Consider the following 16,849-nt stretch of genomic DNA (forward strand, 5'->3'; position numbering starts at 1 on the left):
GAAGAAAGATCTCAAATCAGTATTCTAACTTTCTACCTTAAACAGAGAACATCAAGCTAAAACTAAACTCAAAAGCAGAAAAAGGAAATAATAAAATTAAAGGAGAAATAAACAAAATAGAGAATAGAAAAAACAATAGAGAAAATCAATGAAACCAAAAGACGGTTTCAATTTAAATGAAAAAACTTTTTTTTTCTTTTTTAAAGAGAAACTGACAAACTTTTAGCTACACTGACCAAGGAAATAAGTGAGGAGAGTCAAGTAACTAAAACCTGGAATAGAAGAGTTAACATGACTACCAAGCTTGCAGAAATAAAAAGGATTATAAGAGAATTTTCAGAAAAACTATGTATCAATAAATTAGATAACCTTGATAAGATAGATGAATTCTGAGAAAAACACAAACCACCAAAATTAAATCAAGAAGAAAAAAATATCTGACTAAACCTGTATATAAATAGTAAAGAGATCAAGTTAGTAAGAAAAAAAAAAAAAACTAACCACAAATATTATTCAGCTTTTAAAAGGAAGAAAATTCTGACACATGCTACAAGATGAATGAACCTTAAGGACATAATGCAAAATGAAATAAGCCAGACACAAAAAGACAAATACTGTGTGACTCCAATTATATGAGATATCTAGAGTAGTCAAATTAATAGAGACAGAGTATAATGTTGTTTCCCAGGGGCTGGGAGGTGGAGTGAATGAGGAGTTCTTATTTAATAGGTATAGAGTTTCAGTTTTGCAAGACAAAAAGAGTTCTGGAGATGGATGGTAGTGACAGTCGCACAATCATGTTAATGTACTTCATGATGCTGAATTATACACTTAAAAACGGCTGATACAGTTTGAATATTTGGCCCCTAGAAAACTCATGCTGAAATCTGATTCTCAATGTTGAAAACAGGGCCTAGTGAGACGTGTTTGGGTCAAAGGGGAGGATCCCTCATAAATGATTTGGTGTCATTCTCACATAATGGAGTGAGTTCTCACTCTTAGTTCCCACAAGATTTGGTTCTTAAAAAGTGTCTGGGACCTCTCTCCTCTCCTCTTGGTCCATGAATGGAAGGTTCCTGAGGTCCAGACCAAAAACCAATGCTGGGCACCATGCTTCTTGTACAGCCTGCGAAACGAGCCAAATAAATCCCTTTTCTTTATAAATTACCTAGTCTTAGGTATTCCTTTATAGTAACACAAAATTGACTAGTATAATAAAAATTCTTGTATAAGTATTATATCACAATTTTAAAAAAACACACTAATGACACACCCAAAAACCCCAGAACCAGATGGCTTCATTGGTGAATCCTATCAAATGTTTGAAGAAGAATTAACATCAGGCATTCGAAAAAATGTTCAACATTACTAATCATCAGGGAAATGGAAATCAAAACCACAGAGATATCCTCTCCCTCCAGCTGAAATGGCTTTTATCAAATAGACAGGGAATAACAGATGCTAGCTAGGATGTGGAAAAAGGGGAACCTTCATACATTATTGGTGAGAATGTAAATTAGTACAGCTACCATGGAAAATAGTACAGAAATTCCTCAAAAATCTAAAAATAGAACTACCTTATTATGATCCAGTAATTTCACCACTAGGTATACATCCAAAAGAAAGGACATCAGTAAACGGAAGAGTTATGTGCACTCTAATGTTTACTGTAGTACTATTCACAATAGCCAAGATAGGGAATCAACCTATGTGTCCATCAAAGAAAAATAAAGACAAGATAAAGAAAATGTGGTACATAAACACATGAAATATTATCAGCCACAAAAAGAATGAAATCCCATTATTTGTAAGAACATGAGTGGATGTTATGTTAAGTGAAATAATCCAGGCACAGAAAGACAAGTGTGTTCTCACTCATATGTGGGAGCCAAAAACAAATGATCATGGACACATATCAGAATGACGATTACCAGAGGCTGGGAAAGGTAGTCAGGAATGAAGGACAAAAAGGGGTTGGTTAATGGGTAAAAAATACAGTCAGACAGAAAGAATAAGATTCAGTGTTTGGTACCACAACAGGGTGACCATAGTTAACATTAAATTATTGTGTATTTCAAAATAACCACAGAAGTGGAATTGGAATGCTCCTAACGCAAAGAAATGATAAATATTTGAGGTCATGCATATCTCCATTACTCTGAGTTGATTACTACACATTGTATGCTTGTTGTCAAATATTATTACACATGTATTCCATAAATATGTACAATACTATGTACCTGTAAAAATTTATATATATATATATATATATTTTGTTTGTTTGTTTGTTTGTTTTGTTTTTGAGATGGAGTCTCTCTCTGTCACCCTGGCTGGAGTACAGTGGCACAATCTTGGCTCACTACGACCTCTACCTCCCGGGTTCAAGCGATTCTTCTGCCACAGCCTCCCAAGTAGCTGGGAGGCCTGTGCTATATGGATTACAGGCATGTGCTACAATGTGTGGCTAATTTTTTTAATTTTTAAAAAAACGGGGTTTCATCATGTTGGCCAGGCTGGTCTCAAACTCCTGACCTCAAGTGATCCTCCTGCCTCAGCCTCTCAAAGTGCTGGGATTACAGGTGTGAGCCACCACACTTGGCCCATAAAATTTTTTTAAAAATGAATTAACATCACTCCTTCATAAGCTCTTTCAAAAATTAGAAGAGGAGGTAACACTTCTGAGTTCATTCTATAAGTCCAGAATTATCCTGATACCAAAGCCAACACTGACATCGCACACACCAAAAAAACTACAGACCAATGTCCCTCATAAATATGAATACAAAAATTGTCAAGAAAATGCTAGCAAACAGAACCCAGGAACATATAAAAAGAATTACACATCATGACTAAGTGGAATAATCCCAACATTGCAAGACTGGTTCACTCTGCAAAAATCAATTAATATAGTATACCACATATTAATAGAATAAAAGACCAAATACAAGATTATTTCAATAGACAGAAAAGGCATTTGACAAAATTTAATACCCTTTCATGGTTTAAAAAAAAAAAAAAAGGTACTCAACAAACTAGAACTAGAAGGGAATTTCCTCAACCTGATAAAGGACAACTATCCCAAACCCATGGCTAACATATTTAATGGTGAAATACTGAAACCTCTCCCTCTAAACTCAGAAACAAGAGAAGGATGTCTGCTCTCATCAATCTATTCAACATTGTGCTGAAGATTCTAGCCAGGGTAATCAAACAAGAAAAAGAAGTCAAAGGCATCCAGAATTGAAAAGAAAGCGGTAAAACTACCCGTTTGCGATGGCATTATCTTGTATATTGAGAACCCTAAGGAATCCACAAAAAGCTATTAAAGTTAGTAAACAAGTTCAGCAAGGTTGCAGAATACAAGATCAATATACAAAAATCAATTAAAGTTCTATACACTGGCAATGAACAATCCAAAAATGAAATTAAGAAAAACAGCATTGAAATACTTAGAAATAAATTTAATAAATAATTACCGCTGATGGACTAAATATTATTTTTTTAAAATCAGTGAGAAACAATTAAAGAAGACCTAAGTAAGCTGAAAGACATTTGTGTTCATGGAATGGAAGACTAAAATAATGTTACAACAGCAATACTCTCCAAGTTGATCTAAAAATTCAATTCAAACCTTATCAAAATCCCAGCTGGATTTTTTGGAGAAATGACCAAGTTGATTCTAAAATTAAAATTAAAATGCTAGGTATCCAAAATGGCCAAAACAATCTTGAAAAACAACAAAGTTGGAACACTTACATTTATCGATTCAAAACTTATAAAACCATAATAATCTAGAGTTATTAGGTAAAAGTAATCAAATACATATGGTGCTGGTCCAAAGATAGACAAATAGATCAATGCAGGATGTATTTGCATTGATCTCAAAGTACAGAAATACATTTTATGGTCAATTTTCAACAAGTATAACCAGAAAATTCAAAGGCAAAATAGTCTTTTTAATAAATGATACTGGAACAAATGGATATCCACATGTGAAAGAATAAATTTGGACCCCATCTCACATCATATATAAATTAACTCAAAAATAAATCAAAGGCTTAAATTTAAGAGCTAAAACAATAAAACTTAAGGCTGAGGTGGGAGGATCATTTGAGCCCAGGATTCAAAACCATCCCGGGCAACAAAATGAGACTGGATCTCTAAATAAATAAATAAATAAATAAATAAATAAATAAATAGGTTTAAAAGAAAGAAAGAAAGTGAAAAGATAACCAAAGAGTGAAAATATTTGAAAATAAAGAACTCTTACAACTCAACAATCAAAGCATCAGTAACTCATTTAAAAAATAGACAAAGGATCTGAAAACATATTTCTCAAAAGAAGATATACAAATGGCCAATAAGCACATGAAGAGATGCTCAACATCATTAGTCATTAGAGAAATCTAAATCAAAACCAAAATGAGATACCATATCACACTACAAGGCTATAATTTAAAAAAGACACATAATGGTACATATGGCAAAAAATATGAAGATAATGGAACCCTTATACAGTGCTGGTAAGAATGCAAAAAGTTAAGCATAAAGCTACCATATGACTCTACTCCTACATATATACCCAAAAGAACTGAAAACGTATGTCCACACAAAAATCTGTACACAAATATACAGAGTAGCATTATTCATAATTATGCATAAAGTAGAACTATCTCAAATGTCCATCGACTAACGAAAGAATAAACAAAATGTGGTATAGCCATACAATATTATTCAGCAATAAAAAGGAATAAAGTTTTCATATATGCTACAATATAGATGAACACTGAAAACATTATGCTAAGGAAGCCAGACACAAAGGCCATGCATCATCAGATTCTGTTTATACAGAATGTCCAGAATAGGTAAATCCATAGAGACAGAAGGTAGATCGGTGGTTGCCAGGGACTAGAGGAAAGAGGAGGCAGAGAGTACTAACAGGTAGGAAGTCTCTTTCCAGGGGTGGTAAAAAATGTTAACGGATTATACAAATGTTGATTGCACAACCTTGTGAGTATATTAAAAACCACTGAATTATACACTTCTAAAAGGTGAATTTTATGGTATCTGAGTTATACTTCAATTAAAAATTTTTAATTGGCTTTTTGATACAGGGTCTCAGTCTGTCGTGCAGGCTGGAGTGCAGTAGCACAACTCACTACAGCTTTAATCTCCTGGGCTCCAGCGCAATCCTCCCACCTCAGGCCCCAGAGTAGCTGGGACTACAGGCACAAACCACCATGCTCGGCTAATTTTTTTTTTTTTTTTTTGAGATGGCATCTCACTCTGTCGCCCAGGCTGGAGTGCAATGGCACGATCTCAGTTCACTGCAACCTCCACCTCCCAGGTTAAAACAATTCTCTTGTCTCAGCCTCCCAAATAGCTGGGATTCACAAGCATGCATCACCACACCCTGCTAATTTTTGTATTTTCAGTAGAGATGGGTTTTCACCATGTTGGTCAGGCTGGTCTTAAATTCCTAACCTCAAGTGATCCGCCTGCCTCGGCCTCCGAAAGTACTGGGATTACAGGCGTGAGCCAGTGCACCCAGCCATATTTTAAAAAATGTTTTTGTAAAGATGAGGTCTCACTATATTATCCCAGGCTGGTCTCAAACTCCTGGGCTCAAGCAGTGTTCCCACATTAGTCTCCCAAAGTGTTGGGATTACATGTGTGAACCACTGTGCCCAGTTTCAATACAAATGTTTTAGTAGAACTGAAAAACTGAAGACTTCAAAGAAAGAATGATAAAAGTTACAACACAGTAACATGTATTGGCTCAATGAATCCACCTTTTCTAGTCAGTCTCCACCATTATCATACTACCTATGTGGTGGTAAGATTTTTAATTCTTGATATTCTACTACAACTAATTTAGAACATGCTATATATCTTATTATAGTATCAAGGTACCAATGTTGACTCATTAAAGTCTTGCAGGGCACAAATTAATTGCTTTAGTAAGGTACTGAGAATCTCCACAAGAAACTAACTATATTGTCTAAGATTATGTTTTAATAGACTATACCATAGAAAACTGAATATTTAAAATTTAAAGACTGCTTAGATTTAAAATTGATAAACAATATAATGACATCACTGATAGGTCCCCAGAAATCAGAATTTTGCCATAATATTCAGGTCAAAAAAGAACTACAAAAATATAAATGAATAAAAAAATAGACAGGGAAGGAAAGGGCTAAAGTCCAAAGAAAACTAAACACATCTTGGCTAAACAGCTGTGTTGAAAAACAATTTCTTATCTTGCAATTAAGAACCAATTTCTTTCTGAAAGACACAGGACATTGGGTTAATAGATTTCTTTAAAGGAAAATCTGTTTTGGCTACTGAAACATTAAAAGAACAAAACATCTGTTTTGCAAGTGAAGACAGATTGTGCAGAAGAATCAAATATCAAACCACCGATTAGACTAGCATTTAATCTGTTCTATTTAAATTTTCAATAAAAGTGAAGTTCAATCCTTGAAATTATAGTTCAGCTATAAATATTTAACACCAGGAACCCCTAACACTGAGATAATCTTAGAGTATAAATAATGTAATTATTAGCATAATTATTTTTAATTCTACTTGATATCTAGATCAAAACCCAGTTTTAAAGCACTATATATTCTAAAAATCATTTTTACAGTATTATAAAAGGGAAAACTCACCATCCATGAATTCTGTACATATTGAAATCCTATTTTCTACAAAAAATGCTCCATAAAATCCAATGATATATGATGAATCACACTGTAACAAAAATAAGACAAAAGTAGTTATAAACCTGCAGGTCAGTACCATAGGCATGCTTTACAAATAAAAATTATGAAAAAATCTACCTTATAAAGAATTTCCAATTCAGACATGATTTGCTTCTGAAGTTCCAGTGTAATATCTAGTAGTATGACCTAAATATAGAAAGGTATTAACATTTATTCACCTTCCAACCATATTAGCTATACTCACTATGAAATATAAGAACTAAAAAAATGGCAGTTCATTTATTCTTCTCCACTTCCTTCTGCTTACCACTGTCATTCCCAGTAATACAAACTGTATCCTCATCTAACCCTTTGTCCTTTAGTACTGGCGGAGGTGGTACAGAAGTGATTGATGGGACCAAAGAAAAAACCCAGGTCTCAAAGGTCAGCAGTAATGGCTTTAAAAGTCAGTTAAGTTATAACACTCTTAATTTATGCACCCTATTTTAGCCACATTGGCTATTTTCAAAAGAGGAACATAGAAATGACCCTCAAACCAATATGAAAGAACAGTATTGGCTGGGTGCAGTGGCACACACCTGTAATCCCAGCACTTTGGGAAGGAGGCTGAAGTGGGAGTATCCCTGAAGACCAGGGGTATACAACCAGCCTAAGCACCATAGCAAGATTCCATCTCTACAAAAAAAATTAAAAATTATCTGGGTATGGTGTGATCAGGTGGTCCCAACCAATTTGGGGGCTGAGGTGGGAGGATCACTTGAGCCCAGGAATTTGGGGTTGAGGTGAGCCATGACTGCGCCACTACACTCCCACATGGGTGACAGAGTGAAATTCTGTCTCTTAAAAAAAGAACTATCTTGTGATTTGTGATCAGACACTAGGTAATAAGCAGAGAGGGTGATGAATAAAAATGACATTTATTTAGAGACAGAGTCTCATGCTGTCACTCAGGTTGGAGTGTAGTGGGGTGATCTTGACTCACTGCCACCTCTGCCTCCCAGGCTTAAGCAAACCTCTCACCTCAGCCAACCAAGTAGCTGGGACCACAGGTGTGCCACCATGCCCAGCTAATTTACTGTATTTTTGGTAGAGATGAGGGTTTCACCATGTTGCTCAGGCTGGTCTTGAACTTGTAAGCTCAAGCAATCTGCCCATCTTGGCCTCCCAAAATGCTGGGATTGCAGACATGAACCACCACACCTGGCCAAAATACTACGTTTTTTTTTTTTTTTTTCTTCTTGAGACAAAGTCTTGCTCTGTCACTCAGGCTGGAGTGCAGTGGCACAATCTTAGCTCACTGCAACCTCTGTCTCTTGGGTTCAAGTGATTCTCGTGCCTCGGCCTCCTGAGTAGCTGAGATTATAGAAGCCCACCAGCAAACCCAGCCAATTTTTGTATTTTTGGTACAGATGGGGTTTCGAGACATTGGCCAGGCTGGTCTAACTCCTGACCTCAAGAGATCTGCCTAACTTGGCTTCCCAAAGTACTGGGATTACAAGTGTGAGCCACCATGCCCAGTCAAAAATGACATTTTAAATGGATGGGGTTTTTAGTTATGAGAGAAATAAGTAGTTTTAAAAATATATTATCTTTTATTTTTTCCAGTCAGGTAATGTTCTTTGCTAATAATGTTATAGAAAGTTAAAGTTTGAAAAAAATCTTCTTTCATCTAACTCCCTTCTTTTACTGAAGAAGAAACCAGGTTTCCTTCCCAGGAGCCACAGAGCCTGGCAATGGTAGGACCCCTCCTCTGGACTCAGTCTCATGGGCTTTTCAGTACTTCATGGTTTATTTAAAATATCAATCACTGAGTGATATTACCCATAGTAATTTATAACCCACAAATATAAAATATTTATAAACTTATCTAGAATAAATTCTAGTTTATTTCAAACACATTATTTTTTTAAGAAAGACCATACTGTTCAAATTCTACTAAGTACATCAGTGAAACTAATTCAAGAGTAATTACTTTTTACTTTATTTGTTTATTTTGAGACAGAGCTCTGCTCTGTCGCCCAGGCTGGAGTATAGTGGCGAGATCTCCGTTCATTGCAACCTCCACCTCCCGGGATCAAGCAATTTTCCTGCCCAGCCTCCTGAGTAGCCGGGATGATAGGCACGTGTCATCACACCCAGCTGATTTTTGTATTTTTAGTAGAGATGGGGTTTCACCATGTTGGCCAGCCTCGTCTCAAACTCCTGACCTCAAGTTATCTACCTGCCTCAGACTCCCAAAGTGCTGGGATTATAAGCATGAGCCATCGTGCCCGGCCTGTTTTTGACTTTAAAATGGCAGTGATGAGAATGAAATGGGTGGAAAACAGTTTTTACGATTTATGGCAGAGTTTCTGACTCTAGACATTTCTAGATAAAAACTTAACATTTAGAATTACTATGATAGTATAGTTATATACCATTCAACTTTGAATTACATGTTGTATTACAAGTGAAAAAAATATATAGATATATATAAAATATCATACTAAAGAGAAAAACATTTATTTTGAATTGTAAACTGCTGCTAGAGCAAGGAAAGAAAGGGACAATTCTAAAGTACATTTTATAGTCCTGACATTGATTTGCAGGAGGGGAAGGTGAAAAAAAAAGGCACAGGTAATTTCTATCAAGAGTTTGCTTTAGGGATATTTATAAAAGCTGTCAGTAAACTAGACTGTAAATGTAATATAAAACTGCTGAGAAATATTTAAGCACTTCTCCTGATCAATAGTCATTTACCAACAATATTCACTTATATTTTTGTATAAAACTTATCAACAAAATCAGTAAACTGATCAATAGTCATTTACCAACAATATTCACTTATATTTTTGTATAAAACTTACCAAAAAATTACCATCTAGCATCAGTTCAATTCTATGCCATAAAATATTACAGCTATTCCTACTACAATGTCAAGTACCAGGAATCTCTCACTCAAACAACTGCTAAAAGGAATGAAGTTACTATTGACCTTAAATCAGTGGTTCTCAACCCTGGCCTCACATCATAATACTGAGGGCACTTAAAAAAAAAAAAAATCCAAGTGGAGGCCTTACCCCAAACCAATGAAATGAGAATCCCTGGGGTTGGGCCCACATCTTTGTTATTTTGAAAAGCACCCCAGGTAATTCCTAACTCAAAGTAAAGTAAAGAACCACTTATCTAAGGTTTGAAAAATGGCATTTATTCAGTGCTAAGATATATGAGTATTAACATATACTGCATCTCCAGGCCATCACCAACCTAGAAATGACATGATTCCACATTGCTAGCAAACACCCTGGAATTAACCCCAACCTACTAGCTGTGAATATATCATTCCCTTGATCAAGAACCTAACTGTGTTCCCATTGCCTACAATAAAGTCAAAACTCTAGCACGACATTCAAGAAATTCTTCCGCAATACAGACAACTTATTCTAACTCCTCTTCCCACTACTCCTACCACAAACCCACCCTTCATGTGAAATCAGATGACACTTCCTGGTATACACACATTTATCCTGTGCTTTGCCTACTTCCAGTCTTTGCTCCTGCTGTTTCCTCCCCTTGGGGTGCGCTTCCTCTCTCCACTCCAGTCACTGTTTGAAAAAAAGCTGTTCTATCTTTTAGACCCAGCTTGGATGCTACCACTGCCTCCATGAAGCCCACCTCAAAGCCATCCATCAAAATTCACCTCCAGCTCTGGCCCTCGATATATACATTCTGCCTTGAGCATCCATTCCTCATCTCCTACAAACAGAAGCCTCAAGAATAGAGTGGCTATAAGCCTCTCAAGGGCAAGGGCTGAGTCTTGCACATTTTTCTATCTCCCCCAGCACTCCACACAAGGTCTAACCTGGAAAGTGATGTGGGATTTCACTAAAGTTGTTACAACTACATTCCTCTTTATAAGAAGCTGTTTCTAGACAGAAGAACTAGATTGCTTGATTTCTACAACTGAATTTAAAACCAAGAACATACACCACCAAATAAAAATGCCGCACAGACCTAAAATATAGTAAGAAATACCGTATTTGTAGAGCTAATCCACAGTATTCTATTTCATTTTGATCATTGTTGGTATTTTCTTTAGTTTAGAATAGAGGAGATTCCAAAATGATGAAAAAACCCAATAAAGCAATTTCTGGGAACTTGAGAGGGAAAGTAAAACGCACTTTAAAATAACTCTACTCAAATGCTCTCTATTTTGTGGGAGTCTTGGCACTCTGGGTGGAAGGTTAATTCTCCTTCCCCTGGGTATTCTTGGGAGTGAGCTTTAAAATTGCTAAAAATAAACAAATCCAATTCCTTATTTGAAGGCAATGGTGAAAAGCATGGCTAAGACTAATTTTCTTTTTGAAGTACAAGGCAACTACGGACTCCCTGAGTCTCATTTATTTTCTCCTTAGGAAGTGCTAAATGTTGTAAACTGGAGAGAATTTGAATATGAAGCATTCCATTGAGAAAGGGTTAAGTGAGAAACTGAAATACCTTAGTGCATTTCCACTGCTCTCCACTACACCTCCAGGACAAATAAGGATGAGTTGTCAAGTTAAATATAAGCAGTCAAGTGACTGAATTATAATTTACTCTGTGCTCAATTTAAATTAGTGTGAGGCTATTAAAATATACAGTATAAATACGGCAATTCATCACAAGCTGTCATGGATGACTTCATTTATTTGCTGGAGTGGCACACACTTCACTAAAGGGAAGGAGAGCAAAATCACAGGTCAAATTAAGCCGCTATTCTGTTTTAATTCACTTATTTAATCTGTGGCGACATAATTGTCTTTTACAGTATGTACAACTCAGAAAGGAAATTTGGGAGGATTATAGTCAGTATACAAATGATTAATCAAATGGTCCATTTAAATGCTAGTTTAAAAGCAGCAGAAACTCAAAGCAGTCAAAGAATGATAATCAGCACATGCAATATACAATGCTAAGAAATTTCCTGTTAGATGGATTTTTCCCACTTAGAGAACAAACAATAGTGGGAAATCTATTAAATCCTCCAAGCATTACTACTTGAAAGATTTTATAGAATACATTAATGGTATAAAAAGATTCTGTTCACAAGATGGCTAACAGTATTTTTATTTGTTTTCTGCTCTACTTATCTGCAATTGTCTTGACTACCTACACCAAACAAACACACAGAAAGGTAGAAACACGTTTCATGAATTACATATGGTCATTATGAAATAGTTATCTTTAAAATGTGATTAGCATCATTTTCAAAATGCTCTCTTTGAGGCAGAACATTTTCTAAATTCAACAGTATAAAATAAAAATTCAAGGTACATTTACCTTCCCAAAATTCAACTTAAAAAAAATCTCGTGAGATAGTACTACCTCAGAAGTCTAAAAAGGGAAACATTAAAATATACTTTTTTTATCTAAAAAATAATATTTAGAAGCATAACATGAGAAACATTTTGAGTAGGAAAAGTAACATATTTTCAAGGACTCATCTAATTGTGCCCACAGACATTCAAAGTGTGGGTCCAACAGACCACTTGACTTGGAAAATTAAATTTCCCTCATCATTCCATGCAGGCGTCAGACCCCGCAGGTGATTCTGTTTGGACAAGGACTGTGATTTGCTGCTCTTCGTAATCCCTCTGTGACACCAGGCAGCCCTGTTTCACAGCTGAGGTCACTGGGAGGTTCAAGTGACATGCTTGAAGTCACACAAAAGTCAGGAGAGGGTCAGGAAAAGATCAAATATGCTTCTAACTCTTAACCTTCCATTTCACCCTTTAATATAAAAAAGCTAAGAAATATTCTGAGTGAGAGCAATGGTCCATACAACGAATGCTATGAGATATTTTGCATGTGAACTGAAACTGCTTTTTTTTTTTTTTTTTGAGACGGAGTTTCGCTCTTGTTACCCAGGTTGGAGTGCAATGGCGTGATCTCGGCTCACCGCAACCTCCACCTCCTGGGTTCAGGCAATTCTCCTGCCTCAGCCTCCTGAGTAGCTGGGATTACAGGCATGCGCCACCATGCCCAGCTGATTTTTTGTATTTTTAGTAGAGACGGGGTTTCACCATGTTAACCAGGATGGTCTCGATCTCTTGACCTCGTGATCCACCCGCCTCGGCCTCCCAAAGTGCTGGGATTACAGGCTTGAGCCACCGCGCCCGGCCGAAACCGCTTTTAAGATGTTACTTTAAAAGATGAATGAGCCTGGGTGCGGTGGTTCACACTTATTAATCCCAGCACTTTGGGAGGCTGAGGAAAGCAGATCACCTGAGGTCGGGAGTTTGCAACCACCCTGACAAACATGGAGAAACCCTGTCTCTACTGAAAATACAAAATTAGCTGGGTGTGGTGGCAGATGCCTGTAATCCCAGCTACTCGGGAGGCTGAGGCAGGAGAATTGCTTGAACCCGGGAGGTGGAGGTTGCGGTGAGCCTGGGCAAGAGAAAAACTCCGTCTCAAAAAAAAAAAAAAAAAAAAAGATGAATGAATGAGCTAAAGAAGAAACAGAAGAACAAAAATTTATTCATTCAGTCATTCAACAAATTATGTGTTGAACACTTATTCATTATGTGCAATGCTTTGTACTATACCCTATATGCAAGGATCTGCAGGAATCACAAAGGCAAGAAGATAAGATCTGTTCCTCACTTACAAAGAGATTTCAATATAATAGGGGAAATGTACAGGTATACTAAGAGTAAAATACAAGGCAGTTGGTGATAACACCATTAAAAGACATATACAGGGAATTCTAGAGAGGTTCAAAGAAGAAAATGAGTGACTGAGAGATAGACCATATGTGACAGGTCTTATCCAGAAAAGTTCAATGGAGGAGCAGGCTTTTGAGCTGATCCTTGAAGGATGTTAAAGATTTTGATAGGTGGAGATACGGGTGAAAGCATTCTAATTAGAGAGAAATACGTGCATCAAAGTGTTGAAGTGAGAAAGTACCTGAGTTCAGATAAGGCAACGACTTCAACTTAAAAGACACACAGGATTCAGACATGTAAGATAATGCTATAAAAGCAGACTGATGACATATCATGGAAGATCTTGAATTCCATCCTCTAAAGTCTTTATTTGGGAAGTGACGTGACGCCTCTGAAGACTTTTTGAGAGGGAAAGAAATTTAACCAGGATGATCTTTGGCAAGCCAAATCTGAGAGCAGTAAGCAGCACTGGCAGGGGTCACGGGCACTTAGGACAAGACTGCCTGGGCTTAAATCCTGGCTCTACTACTTATCAGTTCTGAGACCTCAGGCAAGTCATTTAACTTCTCTGTGCCTCAGCTTTTGTAAAATGGCAATCAAAAAGAGTTACAAAAGTTGCTGTATTAATGAAAAATAGTATGCAAAATGATTAGCATTGTATAAATCATTAATAAATGGTAGCTTCTATTTACTGAAAACAATTCAAAAGCTGGTCTACACGTCTGACAAGAAAAAAGCCAAGCATCTGGATTAGAGTGGTGTAAGGAAAGAAAAGGGATATCAGACCTTTGTCAGATGCATAGTTTGCAAAATTTTTCTCCCATTCTGTAGGTTCTCTGTTCACTCTGTTGATAATTTCCTCTGCTGTGCAGCTCTTTAGTTTAATTAGATCCCATTTGTCAATTTTTGCCTTTGTTGCAAAAATTGCTTTTGGTGTCTTTATCACGAAATCTTTATCCGATTCCTACATCCAGAATGGTATTTCCTAGGTTGTCTTCCAGGGTTTTTGTACTTTGGGTTTTACATTTAAGTCTAATTCATCTTGAGTTAACTTTTATAATAAAGGGGTGTAAGGAAGGGATCTATACAAATTCATAAGAAAAAACCAAATAACCCCATTAAAAAGTGGGCAGAGGACATGAACAGATACTTCTCAAAAGGAGATAGACGTCAGGCCAACAATCATGGAAAAATGCTCAACATCACTGATCATTTGAGAAATGCAAATCAAAACCACAACGAGATACCATTTCACACCAGTCAGAATGGCTATTACTAAAAAGTCAAAAAATGGGCCTGGTGCAGTGGCTCATGCCTATTGTAATCTCAGCACTTTAGGAGGCCGAGGCAAGCAGATCACCTGAGGCCAGGAGTTTGAGGCCAGCCTGGACAACATGGTAAAACCCCGTCTCTACTAAAAATACAAAAATTAGCCAGGCATGGTAGCAGGTGCCTGTAATCCCAGCTACTCGGGAGGTTGAGGCAAAAGAATTGCTTGAACCCGGGAGGTAGAGGTAGCAGTGAGCCAAGATTGTGCCACTATACTCCAACCCACGTGACAAGAATGAAACTACAACTCAAAAAAAAAAAAAAAAAAGGTTAAAAAAAATAACAGATGCTGGCAAGGTTGTGGAGAAAACGAATGTTTATACAGCACTGTTGGTGGGAGTGTAAATTAATTCAACCATTGTGGAAGACAGTGCAGTGATTCCTCAAAGACCTAAAAACAGAAATACCATTTGACCAGCAATCCCATTACTGGGTATATACCCAAAGGAATATAAAGCATTCCAGTATAAAGACACATGCATGCGTACGGTCATTGCAGCACTATTCACAATAGCAAAGACGTGGAATCAACCTAAACGCCCATCACTGGTAGACTTGATAAAGAAGATGTGGTACATATACACCATGGAATACTATGTGGTCATAAAAAACAATGAGATCATATCCTTTGCAGGAACATGGATGGAGCTGGAGGTAATTATGTTTACCAAACTAACCCAAGAACGGGAAACGAAATACTGCATGTTCTCACTTACAAGTGGGAGTTAAATTATGAGAACACATGGACATACAGGGAACACCACACACTGGGGCCTATCACAGGGTGGAGGGTGAGGTGGGGAGAGGATCAGGAAAAATAACCAATAGGTGCTAGGCTTAATACCTGGGTGACAAAATAATTTGTACAACAAACGCCCACAACACAAGTACACTTACATAGCAAACTTGCACATATATCCCAGAACTTAAAAGTTAAATTTTTTTTTTTTCTTTTTTTTTTTGAGACGGAGTTTCGCTCTTGTTACCCAGGCTGGAGTGCAATGGCGCGATCTCGGCTCACCGCAACCTCCGCCTCCTGGGTTCAGGCAATTCTCCTGCCTCAGCCTCCCGAGTAGCTGGGATTACAGGCACACGCCACCACGCCCAGCCAATTTTTTTTGTATTTTTAGTAGAGACGGGGTTTCACCATGTTGACCAGGATGGTCTCGATCTCTTGACCTCGTGATCCACCCGCCTCGGCCTCCCAAAGTGCTGGGATTACAGGCTTGAGCCACCGCGCCCGGCCCAAAAGTTAAATTTTAAAAAGGAAGGGTTACTAAAACACACACACACACACACACACACACACACACAGAGAGAGAGAGAGAGAGAGAGAGAGAGAGACAGAGAGAGAGAGAGAGAGAGAGAAATCAACAGGCTTCCAGACATTGGACATTAGCCAGAATGGGGCAGTGATCCCTGAAAGATGGAAAAGAAATGAGATGAGCCCTAAGATTGCCTAGCTTGCTGACGAGAGTTAAGTTTCCAGGCCCCAGCGCAGGGAGGGGAATCCAGGCAGAGATAAGCCACCTCCCTAAGGTGAGAAGACAAAACTAAGAGTCTGAGGAGAACAAGGAAGCTAGAGAAACAGAGGGCACACAGCTGTCAGAGGACCTGAGAGAGAGCTCCAGAGCTCCGGAGGTCTGCCAAGGGGGTCCTGGACTCTTCAGCGGAGTAATGAATGATCTGCATATAGATGTCAGGAAATCACCTGAGGCCAGGAAGAAAACCACGAGAAAGGCTCAGAAGGAACAATCTCCAGATTAATACTGGGCATTAATACTAGGTATTCCCACCGGTCAGTGTGGAAAACCTTGCAATTCTCAAGGCAACAGTTACAGTACTCAAGATTATGACTTCAGTTGCATGGGGAAAATTAGTTCTAGACTAATACTGAGCTGGTACTGTCTGATAAAACGTAAAAGCAAGCCTTGAAAGGATCAAATTATTTAAAAGTCACTAAATACCATTTCTGCACTAGTCAGGGTTCTCTAGAGAGACAGAACTAATAAGATAGATGTATATAAGAAGGGGATTTATTAAGGAGTATTGACTCACAGGATCACAAGGTGAAGTCCCACAATAGGCCATCTGCAAGCTGAGGAG

At 37.5% G+C, this 16,849-nt stretch overlaps 1 protein-coding gene across 4 annotated transcripts in view; it reads right to left on the reverse strand.

Moving 5' to 3' along the window:
• MAP2K5 (mitogen-activated protein kinase kinase 5) overlaps window positions 1-16,849 on the reverse strand; it is a 273,895-nt gene that overhangs the window by 163,623 nt on the left and 93,423 nt on the right. For all 4 annotated transcript variants that reach the window (XM_003929695.4, XM_003929694.4, XM_074392748.1 and 1 more), the window contains exons 10-11: window positions 6,846-6,914; window positions 6,675-6,756 (exon numbers count right to left, since the gene is read on the reverse strand). In XM_003929695.4, the coding sequence (XP_003929744.1) occupies window positions 6,675-6,756; window positions 6,846-6,914 (151 nt within the window). The remainder of the gene's footprint in view (window positions 1-6,674; window positions 6,757-6,845; window positions 6,915-16,849) is intronic.

This window comes from Saimiri boliviensis, chromosome 2 (genome assembly GCF_048565385.1).
Source record: "Saimiri boliviensis isolate mSaiBol1 chromosome 2, mSaiBol1.pri, whole genome shotgun sequence".
NCBI classification, from domain to species: Eukaryota; Metazoa; Chordata; class Mammalia; order Primates; family Cebidae; genus Saimiri; species Saimiri boliviensis.